Here is a 25,609-nt window from a genome sequence, read left to right as displayed (position 1 = left end):
TACATAATACATTACATTTTAATGAACAAAATTACTTAAGCTTTTCAAAAAGAAAAAAGTTTTAACTCTCTCTCTCTCTCTCTCTCTCTCTCTCTCTCTCTCTCTCTCTCTCTCTCTCTCTCTCTCTCTCTCTCTCTCTCTCTCTCTCTCTCTCTCTCTCTCTCTCTCTCTCTCTCTCTCTCATTTTCCAAGCATTCGTGGTTTCTCAACCACCCTCACAAATCCAATCCATTCTAAGGATGGTCTCACCTCCTTTCACCATTGATACATTGAAGCACCATGGCTTTTTTTTAAAAAAAAAAAGAGAAATGGTAACTTCATATATTAATAATAACTCCTGCTAAATTTTATTTTTAGCTGATTCTCTTACTAAATTTATTTTACAAAATACTTCTAGTATTGTGGTATAGTTACTTCAAATAAAAAAGTCTCTGCAAATTTCATTTCTAGAAAGTTGTTCACTCGCAGTTGTCAGTTCTGGAAGGAGTTCTATGGAATGATAGTCGAGTCTGAAAGGGAGTTTCGGATGACTATCATGTCCACTCCGGGTCCAGTTCTCAGGATAGGTAACCTAACTCTGGGATAGAGTTCTAGTTGGCTAGTCCTCCTCCCTTGAATAGCAGTTCTGGATAGTCGACTCCAGTAGACTTACACATAATATATATGTGATGTTAAAAGCACTATTGATGTAATTAAGTATTGGATCTTATATAATTAAATGTAATAACTTTTATGAAGTATTGCTATGAGAAATGCTAAAAGTCACTACTAGCACCTTTTTAGGTGTCATATCGTTATTGGTCCCATATAATTAAGCATTGCTATTGGGCATCGAGTTTGACAAAGAAGAAGAATATAGAGATTTCTATTCGGGTATAGTTTGATTTTGTTTCTGATGTGTGGGTTAAGATCTGGGTTTGGGTTCATTGGAAATGAGAGTGATTTTCCATACCAATCTGACATACCTCGTGAATTAAATTCTATTGAATCAATGATTGAAATATGAATTTGTTGGATATACTGATACAAGTTTGATTTCAAAAAAAATTAATTTATGGCATCTACATTGTTAGGATTTTTTTTTTCATTTTATGCAATTTAAGAATTTTTTAACGGTTGGAGGTCGGGGTGTGGCTAGATGAAGAAGACGGTGACCGTGAGTAGTGGCTCTCTAGAGAGCTCATGGATTGGGATGTGACTGGGATGAGGGTCGAGGTGGGTGATTCGGTGAAGAAAACGAAGAAGAAAAATAATAATAATAATAATAATAATTGTTGCTCCTAAATTCGCCCAATATACGTGGACCAGTCAAGAGGGGACACGTGGATCAAATTACTTGAGAAGAACTGCTAAGTCTTTGTATGACACCAGGAAGCATTATTCGCATGGGTCCCGGAAGATGTACCCGGAGTACAAGGTACTCCCGGAAGCGAGCATAGCTTAAAGGCACTCCGGGATGTGTCAGGTCTCTCCCGAGAAATCAAGTCGCATTTAATGCTGCATGGGAGGAAGCGTGTTGGGACTGTAACACGCAATAAAGTCTGACGGCACAACCCCCAACAAGAAATACACAAGTAATGATCATTTAAGTCTAGCGACGGCTACTCTGCGAAGAGTCACGTCAATCATAAGACAAAAAGGACATTCTCCATAAAAACCCTACAGCACCTAGGGATTTGACCATGCATCACCCATGGTATATTCATCGGAAATGCCCAACTTTATGGATACTTACAGACACATATGTAAGAACAATTCTAGGGATTACCCCACCAAAACACTATAAATACCCCCTCAAAGCTCATTTAATGGGGTCGGAGAATCTTAGTTGCTAAAGAGCAAAGAGAAAAAAAACTCACCAAGAACATTCTTTGTATTAAAGAGAGAAACATTCTCCCAAGTGTAAAATCTGTATTAAAGATATCCATTAATAGCAGTGGCTCGTGGACTAAGGCTCATTAACGCCCCAACCACGTAAAAAGTCTTCATCTCGCTTTCTTACAGCTCATTGTTATATTCATATTTTATTAGTTGCCGAAAACCTCGGTCAACAATAATAATAATAATAATAATAATAATAATAATAATAATTTTTATGATTTTTAAAATAATTTTTTTAATTTTTTTTAATTATTTTTTTATTAAATTCATGATTTGGAAAAAATTAGTAGGTAGCATTTTATTAGTATCTAACAGATGTGTGAGAATTGGGTACAAATGGACTTACAAAAATAGTGATCTTGCAGACTATTACTATAAATTATATATAAAAAAGTGTGCAACTTGTGGCCCTCCTTATAAAATTAATACAAGTCTTTATGGAAGAAATGATAAAGTTGTTGTGTGAATATTGACTTATTTAACATCACATATATATTATGTGTAAGTCTTACAAATTACATTAAAATATTAATATTGTATACTTACAGGGACGGAGGGACTTTAGCCCATATTTGGGCTAAAGCCCTCACTCAAATATAAACATCAAATTTTTTAGGGAAATTTACACAGTTTACTGTGTTTTCCCATTTTCTTTCTTTTATACTGTTACACTCCAAAAATAACTTTTGTACTGTTTTTTTTTTTTTTTTTTCGGCTGCCAACTTTTTTTTTTTTTTTCTTTTTCGGCTGCCAACAATTTTCAATTTTATGTTATTGTTTTGTTTTTTTTTAGATTGATTGGGACATGGGCTCAATTATTTATTTAATTTTTTATTTTAATGGATATAAAAGTTATTATTTATTATTTTTAATATTTAATAATTATTATTTTTTGAGATAATTTAATAATTATTATTTTGATGAAAAGGTTGATGGGATGTGTCATAAAAGTGACATGTTTTACTTTTTCTTTTATTTAAATAAATTTAAAAATCACACCCCATGTCTCATTCTTTTTTTTTATTTAAATAGATTTAAAAATCCCACTCCCATTTTTCACTATTCATCTTCTTCATCATCTTTATCTTCTAGCTTTTCAAATAAATCTCACCCCCATGTTCTAATATTCATCTTCTTCTTCAAGTTTTTTTTTTCTTCATCTTTACCGTTGTTTTAGTATTGTTTTACTGTTGTTTTTCATGATTTTTATTTTTTTTTTCATGTTTAGTTCTTCTTCTTCTTCTTCATCTTCTTTTCTTTTCTTCTTCTTTTTTTTTTTTTTTTTTTTAATTTTTTGAAGTTCTTAGTTATGTTTTTTTTTAAAATATAAGAGTTAGTGTGGTTTTTTTTGTTCTAATTTTCTAGAACTTTTCTTGCAAATATAGTGCATTTAGTATTGAGGATGTGCACAACATAGTTAATTTTTGATCATTTTTTTCTTTTATTGTTTTTTTTTGTTTTACTATTGTTTTAGTATTGTTTTACTGTTGTTTTTCATGATTTATTTATTTGATGCCGATTTCACTGCCCTTGCTCCATCTCGCTGGAATTAATAGGTATTTTCTGGGTGTTCTCGTGTTGTTGTGATGGTTATGTCTCTGAGTGTGGAAGATGGAGGCTATAAATACATTTCTTCTTCGTTCTCTTTGGCTATTTTTGTGGTTTTTTTCTTTTGGTTCTCCTATAAATATATTTGACGAGCTCACTCACAAGAGAGTTTTGAGGTGTGTGTTTCTTTTATATTTTTCTAAGTAGTTATATTTGCTTCATTTGTTTTTGTGTTGTTTCAGTGTTGTTTTAGTAGTTTTTTTTTTATAATTTTCTAGGAATAGACTTGCAAATATAGTTGATTTTGCATCTGGTGTTGAGGTTGTGCAGCAGATTGTTTGTTTTTTTTAATCATTTTTTTCTTTTATTTTGTTTGATTGTTTTAGTGTTGTTTTACCGTTGTTTTGCCATGATTATTTATTGACGTCGATTTTACTGCTTTTGTTTATTCTTGTCGGAATTAATGGTTATTTTCCGGTGTCCTGGTGTTGTTGTGGTGGTTATGTCTGTGATTGTCAAAGATGGAGGCCTCATACTTTTGTTTTGTTGTTGACAGTATAAAAGAAAAAAAAAAAGGGAGGACAGTATAAATGTTAATTCTGCCGTGTGGCAGTAAAATTGAAAACAATTACCCCAAATGCAGTATTTTTGTACATATATTAATTTACTTTGTTCAATTTATTAAAGTCCAATTCACAAAAGCCCTCACTCAATATCTTAATCATGATTCATGAGCCTACTCTTATTCTAATCAAGCCCATTTTAAAAGTAGTCCAATACAAATAATAAAAAAAATAATACTTTATTAAAAAATAAATTAATACCATTGACAATATTTTATTTTATTTTTGTCAATAGTATTATTTTATTTTGTTGAAGATGAAAATTTGAAAGATACATTTATCATTATTTTTATTAGTTTTGACTTAATATTTATTCAAGCCCTCACTCAACTAAATTTCTAGCTTCGTCACTGTATACTTATATTGTAGTTTTACTTGTACTAAAAAATTTAAGGGTAACTCTATGATACACTCTTTAAAAGGGTATTTTGGTAAATTTTTTATCTATTTCAGTATTTATAAGAGTTTTTTATTCTATTTTTTCATGATCCTATATATTATAGTTATTTAGGATCACGCATAAATTTTTAAACAATTTGAAATAGTTTATAGTACAAAAATAAGATTCAAATATTTTATTTTATTTATGACTATTTTTCTTATACGTGTAGTAATATTTGAACTTTATTTTTAGCATTATAAATTATTTAATCTGGTCTTAAATCATTACAAGGTACACGATCATAGAAAAAAATTAGACTAAAAACCTCACCTAAATGCCAAGTATTACATATTCTTTTTAAAAAATTACAAGTATATATAAGTGGTATTAAGTCTCACATTCTATTTTTGATTTAATAACTTGATTCATATATTATATTGTATAAAATATTTAAAAAATTTTAAAGAGTAATTTGCGGCAAAACCCCCTCAACTATCAATTTACTTGCAAAAAACCATCCAACCTCATATTTTGGTGGGAAAACCCTCCAAAGTACTGTTTCGTTTACATTTTTAAGGTGTCGTCTATTCAGCCTCGTTAAGTCTTAATTTTGCCCACGTGGCAATGACAGGTCAATAAAAAATTATCCTACGTGGCCATATTTTACAAAATAAAAATTAAAATAAAAACAAAAAATTTAAGAGTAATTTGCGGCAAAACTCCCTCAACTATCAATTTATTTGCAAAAAACTATCCAACCTTAAAGTTTTTTAGATGGTTTTTTGCAAGTAAATTGATAGTTGGGGGAGTTTTGCCGCAAATTACTCTTAAAGTTTTATTTTTATTTTGTAAAATATGGCCACATAGGATAATTTTTTAGTGACTTGTCATTGCCACGTGGGCAAAATTATGAGCTGGACAGACGGCATCTTAAAATGTAAACAGAATAGTACTTTGGAGGGTTTTCCCACCAAAATATGAGGTTGGATGGTTTTTTGCAAGTAAATTGATAGTTAAGGGGGTTTTGCCGCAAATTACTCAATTTTAAAATTATGATATTTTACTTAATCGACACGCATCACTCAAAAAAAAGTATTAATTGTCAAAATTTAAAATTGTTGTGCTACCTTATGGTAGCCCTCCCTACTGTCTAATTCTCGCTTCACCCTTGAGTGTTATGAAAATTTAATTTTTTTAGGCAAAAATGATGCTTGATGCTATAAAAATTTGATTTTTTAAGGCAAAAACGATAGTAAATTGATGCTTAACGATAGTTTACGATAAAATTTGATAAAAAAAATGGTGAAACATAACTTTTCACATGGTTGTTGTTGTTGATTTGAGGTGAAATTTTGTTATTTGAATTTGGTATATTTTCAAAACTTACACGCTTATATCTTAAACTTTGAGTGTACATTTAAGTCTTAATTTTCATTATGGCAAACACTCTAAGTTTACAACCTTAGGATTGATTCTACATGTTTTAAACATGTAAATCTTCAAAATATGTTATTTAATAAAAAATATAAAAAATTGCTAACTACTTAAAATGCGTCATATTATTATGATGTTTAACACTTTAAAATACCAAATAGCAATGCTCCATATAGACATAGTTATTATAATTTGCAAGCAGTGGCGGAACCAGACGACGAGATAAGGAGGGGCCAAATAAAATATATTTTCACCTAATTTTTTTTAGTATGTAATATTTTATAAATCAATATAAAAAGTTAATTACCTTTATACAATGTATATAAAATAATGAAAAATAATAAAGAGCGCCTTATAGTGCCAAGTACTAAAAAATACTATAAAAACTGTTACTTTTAGTGACAATCTTTTAGTCACATCATAAATTTGTTGAAGTTACTTGTGACTACAATATAGTATTTAGTTACAAGTTGTCACTAATTTAATTTTAATCACAACAAATATTGTGACTAAAAACACATTTAGTCACAACAAATTGTAATTTTTGTGACTAATACTTTTAGTCATGGACCTTTCAGTCAGAACACAATAATGATAATTTATAATTAGCCACAACTTTTTTATGTTTAGTCACAAATTTTATTGTGACTAAAAATAAGATATTTTGTCGTGAAAAGTAAACTACCGTTATTGGTGTAAAATAATATCGAGTCTTAAATATTTTGATTTAATAAATAATATAAGAAAACAACTTGTAAAGTTCCATATTAATATGGTATTGGATACCATAAAAATACGTATATTAAGACACATATAAATATATATCATACAAAAGTAGTCTTAAAAAATAAATTATATTAATCATTTTTTTATTACTTTTTACGATAAAATAGATAACTAATGTAAATGGGTTATTGGGTTTGGGCTTATTTTTCAATTTCAACTTCACAATTTTTTATTAGGCTTAATAATAAGAGAAAAATCACATTTTTCTAATAAGTCAAATCTAATTATCCTAATTTAATTTATACATTATTATGTTTATTTTTTTCTTTTTCTAAAAAGTTAGGGGGGGCCATGGCCACTCCATAGATGTATGTAGTTCCGCCACTGTTTGCAAGTGTAAAATAGTCTTATTAAATATCACACAATTACTTTAAGATATATCAAAATTTAAAACAAAACAAAATCTCAAATGGACAATTGTGTGAAAGGGTATGACTTATTATATATAGTTTTTTTAGTTAAAATTTTATCGTAAACTATCGTTAAGCATCAATTTTTTATAACTTTTTAATAAAAAATAAAATTTTAAAGGAATCATTAAATATTTTTTATTCTTAAAAAACCAAGTTTTGTTGGAGTATAGTAAAACATCTTTAAGACATTAATCCAAAATTGAAAATTTATAATAATATTTAAGAGTTTCTAATCGAAACAGAAAACGGACAAAACCATAAATTTTAAACATAAGTGTTTTGAAATCCATTAGTTTCAATAGTTTTTTATTTATGGTGCGTTTGGAAGTAACTGTGTAATTACTAGGTAGGGTAATTACTAGGGTAGTAATTATACATTGAGGTAATTACACTATATTTTAAAATGCAAAGTGTGTTTGGATATGAAGTGGTAATTACATATGAATTCCTAATATCTTGTTTGGCAAAATAGTTAGTAATTACATGGGAAAATAATATTTTTTAGTAGCTAATGTTTAATATGGAAAGTTTTTAGTAATTACACAGTGTAATTACATTCAATTCTCATGGGAGGCCATGAGAATTGGAGAGTGTAATTGGAACCCCTCAATTACTTCCAATTACACAGTTACAGTGTAATTACACGGTCAGAGAAACATGCCAAATTGTATAATTACCTCCAATTACACACAAATTCAATTACAATGTGGCTTTCCAAACGCACCCTTAATGATAAGTGAGATGATTTAAACGAGAGGGGTTACTTCGTTCAAAATTGTAGAAATAACCACATTTTGCCTATAATTTTTAGGTTTAGCATGGATCTTAAATTTTACTAAACTAAAAAATTGTTTAAGAAAATAGTAAAAAAAGAAAAAATGTGTATTTTTGTACAAATTTGATAAAGATATGTTTTTAATATATTTACAATTATTTAAAATTTCACAAAAAAATAATAAAACCTAAATCTTAACTCAATTACAAAACCAAATTGAACCTGTTTGAATTTTTCTAGGTCAAGCACAACCAATAACTATTCGATTCATATTTTAATTGCACATATGATTAGTTTCTCTCTCGCTCCTTTGAAAAAAATCGTAAATAGTATAGATGAAGTAAATTAGGCAGGCCATAAGGTCATTACAAACAACATTATATGGTATTGAAGAAACTTCAATTATACCAGTTACAACCAAATTTATAAACTTTCAAAAAATTACATCCCACAAAAGAGTTCATAACGCTGCTACAATGAGATACATAGTTCTCAACTTCTCCTATTTGATTTAACTGCTTGACACCTTTAATAATTATGTCAGAATCACCTTTCACAATAACAAATTGAAAGTCTTTTTCCACAACACACACGATTAGTTTGTTTTTTTTTTTTTTTTTTTTTTTTTTTTTTGAAAAGAAGTGTAAATAGTATAGTTAAGCAAATTAGACCATAAGGTAATTACAAACAATTTTATTTAGTATTGAGAAAGCCTCAATCATACTAATTATATTTTTGATCAAACGCTCACTTAGCTAACTCGTGAGCAACAAAATTACTAGATCTAGAAACCTTTAAAAAATTACATCCTACAATGAGTTACATAAGTTCTCAATTTTCCATCATGAATTTAACCCATTTGCAGCTTTAATAACTATGTTAGAATCACCTTCTACAATAATAAATTGAATAACTATGTTAGTCTTATTGTTTATAACTTAGGTTTATTTAATATTTTTAGGTTAATTAGCATTTTTTGCCTGTGAAGTTTTATATGTACTAAATTATACTCCTTAAATTATTAAGATTGTTAGATTTAAAGCCTTTTATCCAATTTCATTCAGTTTTACTAATTCGGTGATTGTCCATGTACTAAATCATGCTTCCTAAACTTTGATATGTATCAAATCATGTCTCTCGAACTTTTACATGTATCAAATGATACCCTCTCAACTTTCATCTATATTAGACTTTTTTTATTAAAATTAGACAAAAATTATTAATTTTAAAAATCTCAATAATTCAAATGGATTTTTAATAACTTTAAAAATTCAAAAAGCATGGAACATATTTTTAATTCAATATTTAAATCGTATTGTACAAAAAAAAAAAACAATATTAACAAGAAACGACATGTAGTTTGGAAGAAGAGTGCATTAGTTAGTTGGGGTTGTAAGTAAGAGCCCTAGATAGAGATATTTTCTGGTTTTGTAAAATAGAAGAAGAAGAAGAAGAAGAAGAGGAGCGAATTTCAGGAACAACAAAAGGGGTTTTAGGGTTCGGTGGTACAGCAAAACCCACACCACACCACTCCAGGATCTCGGTGAGTTGTCATTATTCTATTTACTTATTTACTCAATCTGATTCCATGGTGTGTGTTCTATATCTATGGTGGTGGTCGATTTTTTGGTTGGATGATATAGTGTAGTATTGTTTTTCGTTTATGTGCTAGGGTTTTGAATTATTTCTTTAGGAAGAAGCTATGGAAGAGGGCAAGCGTAAATCTAGGAGAGAAGGGTCGGAGGATACGAGGAAGAGCCACCGCGAGAAGGAGAGGAACGGAGATAGACACAGGGAGAAGAGAGAACACCGCGAGTCGTCTCGTCGTTCTGAGAGAGAAAAGAGTTCTGATTCTGACATTAGCTATGATAATAGAGAGAGGGAGAAGAGGGATTCTACTAAGCACCACAAAGAGAGGGACAAGGATAGGACGAGAAGTCGGGATGATGATAGGGAGAGGAGTCGAGACAAGAAAAGGGATCATCGAGAGAGAGAAAAGGAGAAGCGGGCTAAGGAGAAAGAACGAGAAAGAGAGAAGGAGAGGGAGAGAAGGGACAAGGATAGAGAAAGAGAAAGAGAGAAGAGAACACGCAGCACCGAGAGGGAAAAGCAGCGCCGGGAAGTTGATAGTGATGATAGCAGTCATGATGTTAAAGACCACGAAAGGAAACGTCGAAGGAAAGATGATGGTGATTACAAGGACAAGGAGAAAGATAGAGTTAAGGAGAAGGAGAAAGAGAAAGATAGAGAAAATGAGAAGGAGAAAGAGCATGAACGCAGTAGCAGTAGGCGCGAAGAGAGTCCGAAGAAGAGGAGTTCCGGGGATGATTCTGATAAGCAAGAGCAAGCAACTCGTGAAGAGGAGTTGGAAAATGAACAACTTAAATTGGATGAAGAAATGGAGAAGAGAAGGAGGAGAGTTCAGGAGTGGCAGGAGTTAAAAAGAAAAAAGGAGGAAGCTGAAAGAGAGACACACGGGGAGGAAATTGTTGATGAACCTAAGTCTGGAAAGGCTTGGACCCTTGAGGGTGAATCTGAAGATGATGAAGAACTTCCCTCTGCTGAGAAAGTACAGATGGCTATGGACATTGATGGCGGAGCTACCCAAACTAATAATCAAGTTGGGGATGAAATGGCAATGGATTCTGAAAATGGGTCTACTCCTCCACCTTCGCAGAATGGGGTTGATGGGGCTTCTGGGGATGATGAAATTGATCCATTAGATGCTTTTATGAATTCCATGGTTTTGCCAGAAGTTGAGAAACTCAGTAGTGTTTCGGACCCATCAGTTCATGGTAATAAGAGTTCAGAGTTGAAGAGCAAGGATAAAAAGGATAATCAAAGCAATGGTGAGCAACGTAGGAAGGGTGGTTCAAATAAGTCTATGGGCAGAATTATTCCAGGGGAGGATTCTGACTCAGATTATGGGGACCTTGATGATGATGGGGAGCCTGCAGAGGATGAAGATGACGATGAGTTCATAAAAAGAGTTAAGAAGACCAAAGCTGAGAAACTTTCTCTAGTTGATCATTCAAAAATTGATTATAAGCCATTTAGAAAGAATTTCTATATTGAATCAAAAGAAATCTCGAGGATGACTTCAGAAGATGTTGCCGCATACCGTACTCTTCTAGAATTGAAGATCCATGGTAAGTATGTGCCAAAACCAGTTAAGACCTGGCACCAAACTGGACTTACGAGTAAAATATTGGATACGATTAAAAAACTTGGTTATGAAAAGCCAATGTCAATTCAAGCTCAGGCACTGCCTATAATTATGAGTGGTCGAGACTGTATTGGCATTGCGAAAACTGGGTCAGGTAAAACACTGGCATTTGTGCTTCCAATGCTGAGGCATATAAAGGACCAGCCTCCTGTGGTTGCAGGAGATGGGCCTATCGGGCTTTTAATGGCGCCTACAAGGGAGCTTGTTCAGCAGATTCACAGTGATATAGTAAAGTTCACCAAGGCACTAGGCCTTACATGTGTGCCTGTATATGGAGGCTCTGGTGTTGCCCAACAAATTAGTAAATTGAAGCGGGGTGCTGAAATTGTTGTTTGTACACCTGGAAGAATGATTGACATACTTTGCACAAGTGGTGGGAAAATTACAAATCTTCGCAGGGTCACTTATTTGGTCATGGACGAAGCTGATCGAATGTTTGACATGGGTTTTGAACCTCAAATCACTCGAATTGTACAAAATATTAGACCAGATAGACAGACTGTACTTTTCTCTGCTACTTTCCCCCGTCAAGTGGAAATCTTAGCACGTAAAGTGTTAACCAAACCTGTAGAGATACAAGTGGGTGGAAGGAGTGTTGTTAATAAGGACATTGCGCAACTGGTTGAAGTGAGGCCTGAAAATGAAAGGTTTTTAAGGTTATTAGAGCTACTAGGTGAGTGGTATGAGAAAGGGAAAATTTTGATTTTTGTCCATTCTCAGGAAAAGTGTGATGCTTTGTTCAGGGATCTACTCAAACATGGTTATCCTTGCCTCTCTCTTCATGGGGCTAAGGACCAAACAGATCGTGAGTCAACCATTTCTGACTTTAAAAGCAATGTTTGTAATCTGTTGATTGCAACCAGTGTTGCTGCTAGAGGGTTGGATGTGAAGGAGCTTGAACTGGTGATCAACTTTGATGTTCCAAATCACTATGAGGACTATGTTCACCGTGTTGGTCGAACAGGCCGAGCTGGTCGTAAAGGTTGTGCCATTACATTTATTTCTGATGAAGATTCTAAATATGCTCCTGATCTTGTAAAAGCTTTGGAACTCTCTGAGCAAGTTGTTCCTGACGACCTGAAAGCTCTTGCTGAGGGTTTCATGGCAAAAGTAAATCAGGGACTGGAACAAGCACATGGAACTGGCTATGGAGGAAGTGGTTTTAAGTTTAATGAAGAAGAAGATGAAGTGAGGAAAGCAGCTAAGAAAGCACAGGCCAAAGAATATGGTTTCGAAGAAGACAAGTCAGATTCTGAGGACGAAGATGAAGGTGTCCGCAAGGCAGGAGGCGACATTTCACAACAGACTGCACTTGCTAAAATATCAGCTCTCGCTGCAGCCTCTAAAGCTGCTACCCATTCAATGCCTACCCCTGTTAATGCTGGTCAACTTCTTCCAAATATTGGACTACCTGTTTCTGTGCCAGGTGTAATTGGTCTGTCTTTACCTGGAACAGCAGCAGCGGTGCCTGGACCTGGGTTGCCTGTTGTCGTCAATGATGGTGCAGCACGGGCAGCCGCAATAGCTGCTGCAATGAACTTGCAGCATAACCTGGCAAAGATTCAAGCTGATGCAATGCCTGAACATTATGAAGCAGAGCTGGAGATAAATGATTTCCCTCAGAATGCTCGATGGAAGGTCACACATAAGGAAACATTGGGACCTATATCGGAGTGGACTGGAGCTGCCATTACTACTAGGGGGCAGTTCTTCCCACCCGGTAAAGTGGCAGGACCGGGAGAACGCAAATTGTACTTGTTCATTGAAGGTCCTACGGAACAATCTGTTAAAAGGGCTAAAGCTGAATTGAAACGTGTGCTGGAAGACATTTCAAATCAGGCCTTATCACTTCCGGGTGGAACTCAGCCTGGAAAATATTCAGTTTTTTAAAACGTAAGAGACTGATCCCTTTTTTCTATATTTTCTAATATTTGCAAATGTTGGCCTTTGTATCCAAGTTATGTTTTTTTTTGGGGTTGGGGGCGCAGTATCTAACAATTTAGTTACCCAAGAAGGGTACCTCAAATGGTCAGGGCATGTGGTTTGCTCCCCTCCTCGATAACATAGAAATTGTTATAGTTTCCTAGTTACCAAATATTGTAGTTTTAGGCAGGGATCCAAGTTTCAAAAACAAAAAAAAAAAAGAAAAAAAGAAAACTATCTAACAATTTAGTACTTATTTTATCACTTCAGGCTTGAGGTAGCTTCAGAAAGAAATGAAATGTTCAAGTTCTGTTTACCAACCTTGTAGATAGTAAATTTTTTCTGTTGTTTCTTTCTGGTGAAGCAGTGGCTATGCCATCACTTTTGTACAGATTCTTGCTCGACCTCACTTAAATGATAAAAGACTGTTGTCCTTGTCTCTCTTTCTCTCTTTTTCGTTATTTTTGATTTTCTGTGTTTCTTTCTTCTGTGTATTGTTTCCACTTACCAATGGCGCGAGGGATGTTTTAAGCATCGCATGTTACAATTTTGTCTCTGCCCATCATTATTGCTAATGCCGTCTCTCCAGGGATGCAATCATGGTGCGATACTGTTTCCTTATTTCCTGTTTTATTGCAACAACGGATGAGTTCAGGGCTATTTACATACACACACCTGTTTCTTTGCTTTGCTTTGCATGAGTTGTGGATTTTTATTATTTGATCAAGTTGCTTATACTTCGGTTTGCCTTTGTCATTTACAGGTTTTGAAATTGCAGGAGCAAACAGTAATTTAGATCCCAAGTCTGAGTAAAAGGAGTGTATTACTAATTGAACATGATGATACTAGTAAAAAGGGGTTATACTATCCTGGATTTCTGCATACATGGACTGCCTAAAGGTGACCCCGAATTTGAAACTGATGTAGTGCCTGCTTGGTATTTGGTGCCATTGTGCTATATTTGAGAAAGTACAGCTGAGCCATTTCACTAAAGATTTTCATGTTTTCCTGTTAGGAATTCCTTTTTTGTGGTGGCTGATGGCATTGTGCTATATTATTATTGTTATTGTTATTGTTATTGTTATTGTTATTGTTATGTTTATCTAAATGATTGTCTTGCTATATGAATGAACAGAACAATTTTAAACCAGAAACCGTGGATCCTCCTACTGTGTTAGTTAATAGTTTGTGCTGTGTTAACAAATTCTTAAATTTTCAGCTGATGATGCAGCATCGCCGTAACCATAAAAGGCAGGGGGAGCCAAGCCGAGCCGTCCATCCCCTTAAATTTAAGTTTGTGAGAAGGAAATCTCAGGGGAGGTTTCAGGCTCAGGAAAGAAAAACAAATGAGAATCGTGTACGTTTCTGAGTTACAATCTGGCGGGGCACTTGGCTCATTCATGCATTGTGATTGGAGGGGTCGGTGGGACTGACTACTCATTCAAATCAAATGTTTGATTGTTTTATATTTTTACCTTATAAAAGTGCAAGTGTATGCAATTCTATATTAAAACATTTTCTACTTGATAATCAAGCGAGGAAGAGAAGTATAATTTGGCTAGAAGCATAGATGACGTTCCATTTTTTAATAATATTAATAAGGTTAATTAGGTTTTTTATTTCTCGAATTTTAATACGTACTAAATCATGTTTCTTGAACTTTTAAAATTGTTAAAATTTCCTTGAATTATTAATATTGTTGGATTTAATGATTTTTGTTTAATTTTATCAATGAAAGTCTAATAAAAGTTTAAGAGATATGATTTGACACATATTAAAGTTTGAGAGGTATAATTATAGTTATCGAATTACTAAATTTGAATGAAATTGGATAAAAAAATTTAAGTCTATCAATTTTAATAGTTCAAAAAGAATTTTTAACGATCAGGGGGACATAATTTGGTAAATGTTAAAGTTTGAAGGGTATGATTTAATAGATATCAAAGTTTGAGGAGTATAATTTAGTACATAAACAATATCAAATTAGTAAATGAAATTGAACAAAAAAATTTAAATTAAATATAAAATTCACGGAGGATAATTTGTTACATGTCAAAAGTTTAGAGAGTAAAATTTGTAATTAGTATAGTAATAATAATAATGAGTGAATAAAAGATAAAACTAGTAAAAGAAGAGTGCCATTTTATAGAAAGAAAGATGAAAGAAGGTGAAAGTTAGTGTTGGTGCATATTCGTTTGGGATGAGGGTGATGCCATGACATTGATATGTGTGGCAGCAGCATATGTTGTGTGTCTCATTCTAGTTATCTAATTCATTTTTTCTTTGTGCACATGTGGACTTTTAGTACCACATTTAAAATATATTAGTAGGTTGTGTGTGTAGCGGTGTGATTCTTTACGCATCTATCTAATTATTATATAAAAAAATCATGCTTTCTTTCAACTAAGTTTTTCCCAAAAAAAATCCTTTATAAATAAAAGATAAAAGATAAAAGATCTTTCAAAAAAAAATAAATAAAAGATAAAAAATTCATGATAAAATATAATAAAAGAATAATTACATAAAATACTTTCTTTTATAAAAAAAAATTATATTTTTATATTTAATTTTTTTTTTATATTTTCACGGTATTTTATAAAAATAATAAAAAATTACATAAAAATAATCAAAAAATAACATTTAAACAGTATCAAAATAACATATAAATAACAAAAATTCTACTAAAAGAATAAGAGTACAACATAAAAAAATATATCAAAATACTGTATTTTTAGTAAATAAATTATAAAAATAGTAAAATAATTTAAAATTAGGTTTGTAAAATAATTCCTAAAATAGAAAGTAAAAGACCAAGAAGGACATGACATTAATACATTACCAGAAAGAGGCTTCAAATATTCCAATAATGTTCAAAACCAATGCCCATTTTAGTCGATGTATTATATATATTATTATTTTTGCTGAACTGCTATTTTAACAAATTACCATATTTATTCAACAAAAAAAAAACAATTACTATGTAACAAATAAAAAGATTAAAAACAGTACCCCCAATTTGTGGGGTCAGTACGTAACGTAGTCCTAATTCAAATCAAATCAGAGACTAATAATCACAGAAGGGTCATCCGATAATAGCGGGATAAACTCTTTTTTAGCTATTAATCAATATAAACATTTTAAATATGCTTAAGACATGAATGATGAATGACTGTATGTATATGCATGTAATGTATAATAATATTATGAAGAATTATTAGCTGCTGCGCACAGAACCAGCCGTTCCCGCCACGTGGTTTTGTGCATGGTTTCATTACTCTCTCTCTATTGCTAAACCTACTAGTCTTATATAAAGTGTACTCTCATCGCTGACCCTTAACCCTTTCTTCTTCTTCTTCTTCTTTTAAGGTCTAAGTTGCAGAGGAAGGAAGTATGGACCTTTTGGGGCTCTTCGTGACAGCATCTATACCAGTCTTGAAAGTTCTATTGCTTACCGGACTTGGTTCCTATCTTGCTTTAGATAAAGTTAATATTTTGGGGAAAGATGCCATCAAATATTTAAACACAGTAAGTCAAAATCTATCTATCTATGAAAATATATATACATATATAATTAATTGTGTTTGTGTTGTGTTTAACTAATAATTACCAAATCATTACCACACCATATACAGATTGTTTTTTATGTATTCAGTCCTGCGCTTGTGGGATCCAGCCTCGCAAATACCATAACATATGATAGCATGATAAAGTTGTAAGTAACTAAAGAAAAACGAAGAATCTTTTGTTGGATTTGCTGGTTTGTAATGGTGAATTTGATTAAGATTTGTAATTGTGTGGAATGTGTTAGGTGGTTTATGCCTGTAAATATTCTCATTACATTTATTATTGGTTCATTACTTGGATGGGTTGTGATCCACTTCACAAGACCACCTCAACACTTGAGAGGCCTCATTTTGGGTTGCTGTGCTGCAGGTATGTAGATCATTATTCACTCACTCTCAAGTCCCAATAGAGATTAGTGTTTTTTATTTAGAAAAGATTTAAGATACCAAGTCTTGTTTTGATTTAAACATACAGGAAATTTGGGGAACTTACCCCTCATTATAATCCCAGCACTATGTAAAGAAAAAGGAAGCCCCTTTGGAGACTCTGATGTCTGCTATACTTATGGGATGGCTTATGTTTCCCTTTCAATGGCTGTAAGCTTCTTTCTTATATTGTTTTCTGCAATTAATTAGAATGTTATTGATATTTACTGAAACAAAAACTAAAACTTTCTGCTGTTCTCTTGTCTTAAAATCGAAATCAAGTTAGGTTCGGGGACCTGTTTTGTTGTTTTTTCTTGTAATATGCGAGTTGATGATGATGATGAATTTGCAGATTGGAGCAGTATATTTGTGGTCATATGTGTATAACATCGTCCGTGTATCTTCAATGAGTATAAACGACATCAAGTCTTCTAGTGGTTCATTAGAAGAACCACTACTACTTCCTTCCCCAGAGGATGTTGCAGGTGAAGAAGAAGTACTGCCAAAGACCGTACATGATGATGAATCTTCAACTGCTAAGGTTGTACAACAATACTCTTACTAATTCAAAATCAATCACATTATTCATCTTCTTGAGCTGAATTGTATGCAGGTGGGGAATTCAGAAAGTTCAGGGATAAAACAACGTTTGGTTAAACTGTTTAGAGGGTTAAATCTCAAGGCATTGTTGGCCCCTTCAACTATTGGAGCGGTTAGGCAACAAAATTCTGTTCTGTATATTTTTGATCATTTAGTTATGGACTCTCTCTACTCTTAACACACTTATTTTCTGTTATGTAGATTATTGGATACATAATTGGAGTGGTTCCTTTATTCAGAAAATCTTTGATAGGAAGTGGTGCTCCACTTAGAGTGATCCAAGACTCTGCTGTATTGTTGGGGTACAAACTATGTTTTTCCGAAAATCTCTATATAATATACATCTTATTAACCATCTAAACTGTTCTCCCAAACTCTGCAGGGATGGGGCCATTCCAGCACTCACACTTATAATTGGAGGAAATCTTCTTAGAGGTTGTAGATACACATAGAAGCAAACAACATTTAAGATGACTAAACTACTAAGAACTTCAGTTTAACTTTGTTGTTGTTGTTGTCTTTTTAAGGTCTAAGAGAAGAGGGAATCCAGAAATCTCTAGTTGTTGGCATTGTAGTAGCTCGTTATATAGCGCTCCCTTTGACAGGCATATTAGTCGTTAAGGGGGCAGTTCATTTCGGTCTGGTGCAGCCGGAACCATTGTACCAGTTTGTTCTTCTTCTCCAATTTGTAGTACCACCTGCTATGAACATAGGTACTACAATAAAAACTCTTTTATTTCATATATGTTGTGTGTGTATATATATTAAAACCTTTGATTTTCCCTCTCTCAGGAACCATTACCCAGCTGTTTGGAGCCGGAGAGAAAGAATGCTCTGTTATCTTGTTTTGGACATATGCCTTAGCATCAATTTCACTTACTATTTGGTGCACGTATTTCATGTGGCTTGTTGTGACATGATGATAATTGAGACCATATTGAGTCCGTCCAAGCCACTTTTGGACACAGCAAGAGTCATGCCGTGTTACAATTTATTTTATTATTTATGTAAAAACAAATTAAGGATTTATTTAATCTTGGCAGCTCTTACAGGCTCATTAGGGGTACATGAATTGAATTTGTTGATAGTTAAGTCAGTGTTTAAAATATCTAGCCTTATGTCCTTGTTCTATGCTTGTGAATTTACTTGCAAGAATCTCATTTTATAGTAAAATGGAAATGAGTCCCACAACTTGAGGGAAATAAAATTTGCGTAATACTTTGTCTTCTTACTACACACAAGTTTATCAAGTTGTTACAATTACCAGTACAGTACCACCAACTATTACTATCACGTAACTAGAAATATAACAATGCTTGAGAAAAGCAAAATCAAATAGCAACCCCTCAGAAAGCATATAGCAGCAACCCCCGTCTCCAAGTCAATCCCACTCTTGTGGTTTTGTTTAGTTATTAGAGAGCATCCTTGTTGAGACCATCAAAGTAAGGGTGGTCCATAGCTTTCTTTGCTGAGATACGCTTTGAGGGTTCATACTGCAACATTTGCTGCAAAAGTTGGATAATATTTTTAATCAAATTTGAGAAACTTGTCATTATGGTATTAACAATATCTTTATATTGTGAATAATGTTATCTCATTACATAACTTACCCTCAACAGATCCAATCCATCGTTGTCCAAGTTAGGAACAACCTTGGTCAAACTTTGAGCGCTCCACTGGGGATATTCATGCCAGTTCATTAACTTGCTTACTCCTGGCCACATTTCCTCGTTGGGAGTTCCTAATAACCTGTATAAAAATCAAATCAAAGACAAGCAAGTATAAAATAAACGACAAGGCATAAATAATAAAATCAAACTACTTCAAAAAGCCAAGACTAAAGGGAGAGTACGACGAACTTGAATATGTGTAGGAGTTGCTGAAGCTCTGAATCTCCTGGGAAGAGTGCTTGTGTGGTGACTAGCTCAGCTATAAGGTAATACAAGGAGAGATGAGTTTAAACACATAAATAAAGTGTGGAGAAAAAGGGAAAAAATTGAGAAGGGAACAGAAGAGATATGATTCCTAACCAAATATGCAACCAACAGACCACATATCCACTCCAGTTGAATAATGAGTAGCCCCCAGAAGGACTTCAGGAGCTCTGTACCAGAGAGTCAATATCTGCAACAACAATCCAAGAGTTTTTAATCATCAAGGACATAATTAATGAATAGAACTAGTGAATAATAATAATATACCTCGTGAGTATACTTCTTAAGTGGAACAGTGAAGGCTCGAGCTAACCCAAGATCTGCAATTTTAAGCATCATTGTCTTCCGATCCATGAGTAGATTGTGTGGCTTAAGATCCCTGCAAAGAGAAATGTGAGCACACTCAAGTTCTGAAAAGAGTATAATGAATGATATGAAGAAAGAGATGGATTTTGACCTGTGTAAGATCCCGTGACCATGGCAAAAGGCTACACCTTTGCAAAGCTGGAACATCAGAGTCTGCAAAAGCACAAATTAATTTCTACTTGATCAATATCTAATGAATGAAACCACACACCACATCAAAACAATAGGGAAATGATTATTACTTTGACGGTATCAAGAGGGACTTTCTCCGTAGTTTGACGAAATGAACGAATGAATTTCTTGAGATCAGTCTCCATATACTCAAATACCAAATACAGAACTGTCTTCCCTTCCTTATTCAACCCTTGTTTCACATCCATTAACCTAAATTCAATTCAAACAACTGAAAATCAAAAACCCTAATTCTTAAAAGAAAAAAAAGAAAAAAGAGAGTTTACCTGACGATATGAGGATCCCTGGAGAGCATTCGCAAGATGGAGACCTCACGGAGAGTAGTGGGAGGAACACCTTCTTCGTCCTCATGGAGACGGGTTTTTTTGAGAGCAACGATCTTTCCAGTAACCTTCTCTCGAGCTCTATACACCTTTCCATAAGTTCCTTCTCCAACCTTCTCCAGCTTCTCGAAAGCATCCATGGCCGACATAGTGACTGTGGCCTCCGGTGTTGCCATCTTCAGATTCTTGGAACAGTATCGATCGATAGAAACAAGAGAGAGAGAGAGAGAGAGAGATTGTTGAGAGTCTTTCAATTCTGTGTGTGCATTATATATATGAATGAAATTGGGAGGGATTTTTGATCGTTGGCCAACGGTACTTTTCGTTTTTGAATTTTTTATTTTTTTTATTTTAAATTCAAATATGGGATGGGTTGCTTTGCTAAAGGGGGCGAAAGGGAGCCTCTCTTACTTTTTGTTTTCCCATAAAACCCCTCAACTGTACTTTAAATTTCAATTGGGCCTTGTTGTTAGTAATTAGAGGCCCGCCATTGGCCCATTCGTTCTCATTCAACAACTTAGTTTTTTTTTTTTTAAAGGAAATTCAACAACTTAGTTTAGTATTAGTTAGTTAGTTAGGTTTGGTTAACAGTTTACGAGCTAAGATTTCCACTTGACGGGGGAAAGTAGCAGATAAAAGTAGAGTCTGTCTATCTGGTCTAATATTTTGTACAATTCGAGTGATTTGAGGTTCAAAACCCATGTCAAACATTCGATCAGCTTCGTCCATGACCAAATAAGTGACCCTGCGGAGATTTGTAATTTTCCCACCACTTGTGCAAAGTATGTCAATCATTCTTCCAGGTGTACAAACAACAATTTCAGCACCCCGCTTCAATTTACTAATTTGTTGGGCAACACCAGAGCCTCCATATACAGGCACACATGTAAGGCCTAGTACCTTGGTGAACTTTACTATATCACTGTGAATCTTCTGAACAAGTTCCCTTGTAGGCGCCATTAAAAGCCCAATAGGCCTATCTATTAGTAAACAAAGTTATAAATTTTATTAATGAATAATGAGGTTTATATATACACACACTCGTGTATTACAAAACTCAATAGAGGAAGAATTAGTTAGTATAATGTTGTTACTAGAATTTCACAACACCAACAAGTGTAATTTAGCTGGTAAAAGATAGAATTATTTGCAAGAATATAAATGCGAGTAGTCAACCTAAAACGGCGAGCACTCAAATGGGAATGCGAGAACAGACAACAAAGCCGGAAAAAATACAGAAGACGATGAAATATAGTGGTTCAGTCAGATTTTGTTCTGCTTAGTCCACTGTCGCAAGGGATTCGTAGGTCCATTTTCACGGTGGATCACCCCTTTATATACAAAGCAGGTGCCCAATCGGTTACATGAGGATCACATTTATTGTTAATCCATTATTTACACATTAAATTGTCATAATTAAACTCAGACAACGTTAACATTAATAAATATATGACAGTTACTGAACTCATCAACGTATGCGTCCTTCGCATCTGCGAGTTGACCGTTCGTGTTCCGTCTGTTGAGTTCGTAGGGTCGCACGTACGTTTGGAACGTCTGCGTCCTTAGGTGATCGCTCGTTACAGACGTCGCATGCTGAAGTTGGTAGCATCTGGACATGCGAACTTACATTGGTCCGTTAGGGCTATTGGGTCATTGGGACCAAAACTGCATCATAGGGCATTGGCCTCTATACTTGCCGCGGAGGTATAGAGGGAGGCACTCGCACATGTTCTGACATATGCGAGTTGGGTCTACCCTGTATGATGAGGATTACGGTTATGCGGTGTGAATTAAGTCGCATCCGCGATACCTCGCTGGTTTTATCCTGGGCGAGGTCTAAACTTCGAGAAGCCTCTCCTGGACATTTCGGCCTTCACTGGAAGTCTGGATACACGTGTCCTTCAAGGAGGGGTCTGGTCTCGAGTTTCTAGGTGAGAGAAATCTCACTATAACACATGCCCCTAGTTTCGCGATGTGACTTGAGCGGTCACTGAGGGAAACTACTGCTCGAGAGACAGGTGAAAGGTTGTCACGAGGAGGTGACCTTTTGGTTGTCCCATCGAGGGTTTCGAAAAATGACTACCGTAATGATTAATTTTCATTATCTCTAGGATGCCACGTCACGAAACTCTTCGGTTTTCGTGTAGGCGTGGCCATAGCTGGCCGTTAGATTGGGCGACCTTAGGCATTCTGGTTGCCACGTGTCACAATCCCAACAAATAAGGGATATGGGTATTTAAACGCTTTGATACGAATCAAATATCCCATTTTTCCCTCCTTTCTCTTAACTTCTCCCCAGTATATACACCCCAGAAAAAAGAAATTCATTCCAACTTTTCTGTCATTTTCCACAGCATTTTCATTCTCGAAGTGATCGAGAACAACGCGGGAATCGAAACTAAAGGTTAGCTTCTAAATCCCTGCATTTTCGTTTTCTGTTTTTTGGGGAAAATGTGCTTTCTTTCTGGTTTTGGGTGCTTATGGAAAACTCTTTTAGGAGGGTATGCTAGTGGGTATTTATGTGTTTTGGTCAATGATACTGGGTAATACTCATAGTGTAGGGCACGTAAATTGACATAACCGCAAAAGCGATCACTACTGATTCACGTCTTCGAATGCTCGCGGACATTCGGATGAACAATTTGAATACTCGCGAGGGTTCGGTTGAACAACTTGAATAATCGCATGTTTCCAAACTTATTTCTGTTTAACTGTTGATTAGACCTTTTAGGATCTTTTCGTGTCGCGGGCTGAGTGGTAAGAGTATTAATTGCCATTTCAAATGGTGGGTGTGTCACAGTATTCTAATGGCCATATACGCGATTATATGTCCCTTGAGATATTGTGATACGCCCAGCCATTTGTTGACGTGCGTTAATGCTCGAATGATCGTACTTTTTGGTTGGTAGGTTGTCTCGAAACGGTGGGTGTCTCCCAGTAACTTCAGGGTTATGCTCGAAAATGCATACTTCTTGAGTCACTGGGAAACGCCCAGCCGTTTCTGGAGGTATACCGCACAACCGAGGATGCGTGAATTACTCGCCCAAAGATAGTTACATTTCTTCTCGCATATCGATAGAAGGGTCAGTTTTCGCACAGAGTCTGACTTTCTTGCTGAATGCGACTTTTATAGTTTGCTACGGGTGAGATCACTTATCTTTATCTTTTCACACATTCATCACGCTGAAAAGATCTTGTATCTTTCAGATGAGCGATCTATCGGATAGCCAGCAGCTCGGATCAGGAGGTCGCGCCTTTGACGGGGAATCGGACCAGGAGAGGGACGAGTTTTCTCCCTACGGACATCTCCGAAATGGAGGCTGCGGAGATAGAGTTAGGTCCGATGTCTTCGTGGAGATCGAGAAGATGGTACGGGAGCTTGCCGAACGGGGCAATCGATATCCGAGATAGCGAATCCACAGTGTCAGCACGCGACTACCTCATCCATACGAGGCAGGCTCCTGACATCGAGGTCGAGGAGGTGGAGGAGGGATGGACTACTCCAGCCCGCGAGTCAGGTGGGGAAGAAGAGGAAGCGGAAGGGAGCGGGACGGACTCGATTGACGACTCCCAACTGAACGAGCCTTTCTCATGCGAAGACCTAGTCTCGAGAGTCGTCAAATCTGACTTCACCACTTTCGTGAGGTTAAATTTGTTGCGGCTTGCGTTTCAAAGTCCCAAACCCTCCCAGAGAGCGCATCTTCCGTTCACCAACCCTGCGATCATCCCCACAGAGGACGTGGTCATCTCAATACCTATTCTTCGATGTGGTGTATCAGTCCCATTTCATCCTTTCGTCGCAGCCATTCTTAGACGCTATGACGTATCGCCTTTTCAGCTAACACCCAACAGTTATCGCACTGTTCTAGCCTTCTATGCGATGTACATGGAGTACGCCCATAGAGCTCCGTCAGTAGAGGAATTTAGTTATTTTTATGACATAAAGAGCGTGGGCCTTCATAACGGCTTCTTTTGCTTTAGTAAATGGGCGACTTCTGAAATCAACGGGGTTGAGGGGATGGTTTCGAACATGGGTGACTCGGAAGTCAAAATGGTTTTATGTTTTTAAGGTTCCCGGGATCGAACCGACTTTAATCGCAGACCCAGTATGTCGCATATTTGTTGACTTAGATAAAGTTTGTTACTCTGTTTTTCGAGATCTTTTGCTAACTCATTCTTTTGTTGTCATCGCAGATAGACCAGCTCGACCAACGCTTAGCGCGAATAAGAAGGGGGTAGCTGAAATTCTTGGGAGTCTTCCGGTACAAGATCGCGGCCGGCGATTGCCGTGTACGACCGCCAAATTGCGAGAACACAAACCGATCCCCGAGAACGCGAGTCTTCAACGGAGCCGGTATATAAAGAACCATGCCGAGAGACAGCAGGAGCGGATAGATAAACGGCTTTCCAAGCAAACTCCTCGAGAAACTTCAGGTAACTCGTCCTTTTGCTATAACGTGATGGGTAGAGTCGTGATTTTTACTTATCTGTCTTTTATGTTTGTAGACATGACTTTCCTGAAGTCTGCCCCTGTCCTGAAGATCAAGCAAAAGGGTGGGACACCGGCATCTTCACCCGCCGTCGCCCGGAAGAGGAAGAGCGATGTGATGACTTCGCTCGTTGCATTCCTCCAAGAAGTTGGCCAAGACCACTCGGGATAAGGGGAAGAAGGTTGTCATTGATTATCCGGTTCGCCCTCGCGACTTCCCGGCCATGCGGGGAAAAATTGCCGGCCGAGATTCCTTATGAGGAACTTGTTTCTCGATCTACCGAACCGGCCGTACAACTGTGGCCTTGTTTATGAAAGCCGCGGCCACGCCTTCGAAGGAACTTGACTCGGCGAAGAGGCGAACGCCCATTTTCAAGAAAACATAAAGAGGCTGAAGCAGGAGGTGGCCAAGATGGAGGAACTTCACAAGGAGCTCGAGGAAGTCAACGGGGCCAAAGAACGAGTTGGAGCTCGAGCTCAAGAAGTCGCAGGACACGATCGGCGAGATGGCTCGCGACTTGGAGGCCGAGAAAGAGAGTGGGAAAAAACGGTATGATCAGCCGTGTCCGATTACATTTATACTACTCTCTCCAAGGTCCCCGACTTCGACTTCTCGCCGCTTGGAGATGAAGCCGCCGAAATGGCCGAAGCCTTTCGCTCGATGTCTCCTACCGGACTCAAGGCAACCTTCCGGATGAAATCGAGGGAGTGCGCCCGAGGAGGTC

General features: G+C 35.6%; 3 protein-coding genes across 7 annotated transcripts; 2 read left to right on the top strand and 1 right to left on the bottom strand.

The window, feature by feature from the left end:
• The first annotated feature begins 9,161 nt into the window (after positions 1–9,161).
• On the top strand, positions 9,162–14,610 carry LOC115711676 (DEAD-box ATP-dependent RNA helicase 42). Of its 5 annotated transcripts, XR_004010587.2 has the most exons (4): positions 9,242–9,385; positions 9,515–12,961; positions 13,755–13,891; positions 14,211–14,610. XR_004010587.2 is itself a non-coding variant. In XM_030640052.2 (3 exons), the coding sequence occupies exon 2, from the start codon at positions 9,545–9,547 to the stop codon at positions 12,956–12,958; it is 3,414 nt and encodes a 1,137-aa protein (XP_030495912.1). In that variant the 5' UTR covers positions 9,162–9,385; positions 9,515–9,544; the 3' UTR covers positions 12,959–12,961; positions 13,755–14,560. The 5 variants fall into 5 exon arrangements, 3 of the variants coding, with proteins under 3 accessions (XP_030495912.1, XP_060963001.1, XP_060963000.1); XM_030640052.2 differs by having other exon boundaries at positions 9,162–9,385; positions 13,755–14,560; XM_061107018.1 differs by having other exon boundaries at positions 9,240–9,385; positions 9,536–12,961; positions 13,755–14,560.
• A 1,393-nt stretch (positions 14,611–16,003) lies between these two features.
• LOC115711649 (protein PIN-LIKES 3) lies at positions 16,004–18,787 on the top strand. Its single transcript, XM_030640025.2, has 11 exons — positions 16,004–16,256; positions 16,358–16,516; positions 16,624–16,703; positions 16,800–16,924; positions 17,030–17,151; positions 17,333–17,521; positions 17,594–17,692; positions 17,782–17,882; positions 17,963–18,015; positions 18,108–18,293; positions 18,373–18,787. The coding sequence occupies exons 2-11, from the start codon at positions 16,382–16,384 to the stop codon at positions 18,498–18,500; spliced, it is 1,218 nt and encodes a 405-aa protein (XP_030495885.1). The 5' UTR covers positions 16,004–16,256; positions 16,358–16,381; the 3' UTR covers positions 18,501–18,787.
• Positions 18,722–20,790, bottom strand: LOC115711665 (cyclin-dependent kinase B2-1). The gene is made up of 8 exons (XM_030640043.2): positions 20,339–20,790; positions 20,123–20,264; positions 19,972–20,033; positions 19,782–19,893; positions 19,611–19,704; positions 19,440–19,509; positions 19,191–19,329; positions 18,722–19,085 (listed from the first exon to the last, which is right to left on the bottom strand). Exons 1-8 carry the CDS (start codon positions 20,569–20,571, stop codon positions 18,993–18,995), a joined length of 945 nt encoding a protein of 314 aa, XP_030495903.1. The 5' UTR covers positions 20,572–20,790; the 3' UTR covers positions 18,722–18,992.
• Between the last annotated feature and the right edge of the window lie 4,819 nt (positions 20,791–25,609).

This window comes from Cannabis sativa, chromosome X, assembly GCF_029168945.1.
Source record: "Cannabis sativa cultivar Pink pepper isolate KNU-18-1 chromosome X, ASM2916894v1, whole genome shotgun sequence".
Classification (NCBI taxonomy): domain Eukaryota; kingdom Viridiplantae; phylum Streptophyta; class Magnoliopsida; order Rosales; family Cannabaceae; genus Cannabis; species Cannabis sativa.
This window is presented reverse-complemented; position numbering and strand designations above follow the sequence as displayed.

Coding starts and splice junctions, on each gene's coding strand:
- LOC115711649 (XM_030640025.2), top strand. CDS start 16,382: ATGGACCTTTTGGGGCTCTTCGTGACAGCATCTATACCAGTCTTGAAA. Junction 16,517..16,623: donor CCATCAAATATTTAAACACA/GTAAGTCAAAAT, acceptor CACCATATACAG/ATTGTTTTTTATGTATTCAG. Junction 17,693..17,781: donor CCCCTTCAACTATTGGAGCG/GTTAGGCAACAA, acceptor TCTGTTATGTAG/ATTATTGGATACATAATTGG.
- LOC115711676 (XM_030640052.2), top strand. CDS start 9,545: ATGGAAGAGGGCAAGCGTAAATCTAGGAGAGAAGGGTCGGAGGATACG.
- LOC115711665 (XM_030640043.2), bottom strand. CDS start 20,571: ATGGCAACACCGGAGGCCACAGTCACTATGTCGGCCATGGATGCTTTC. Junction 20,034..20,122: donor TCCCTCTTGATACCGTCAAA/GTAATAATCATT, acceptor GTGCTTTTGCAG/ACTCTGATGTTCCAGCTTTG. Junction 19,086..19,190: donor ATGGATTGGATCTGTTGAGG/GTAAGTTATGTA, acceptor CAACTTTTGCAG/CAAATGTTGCAGTATGAACC.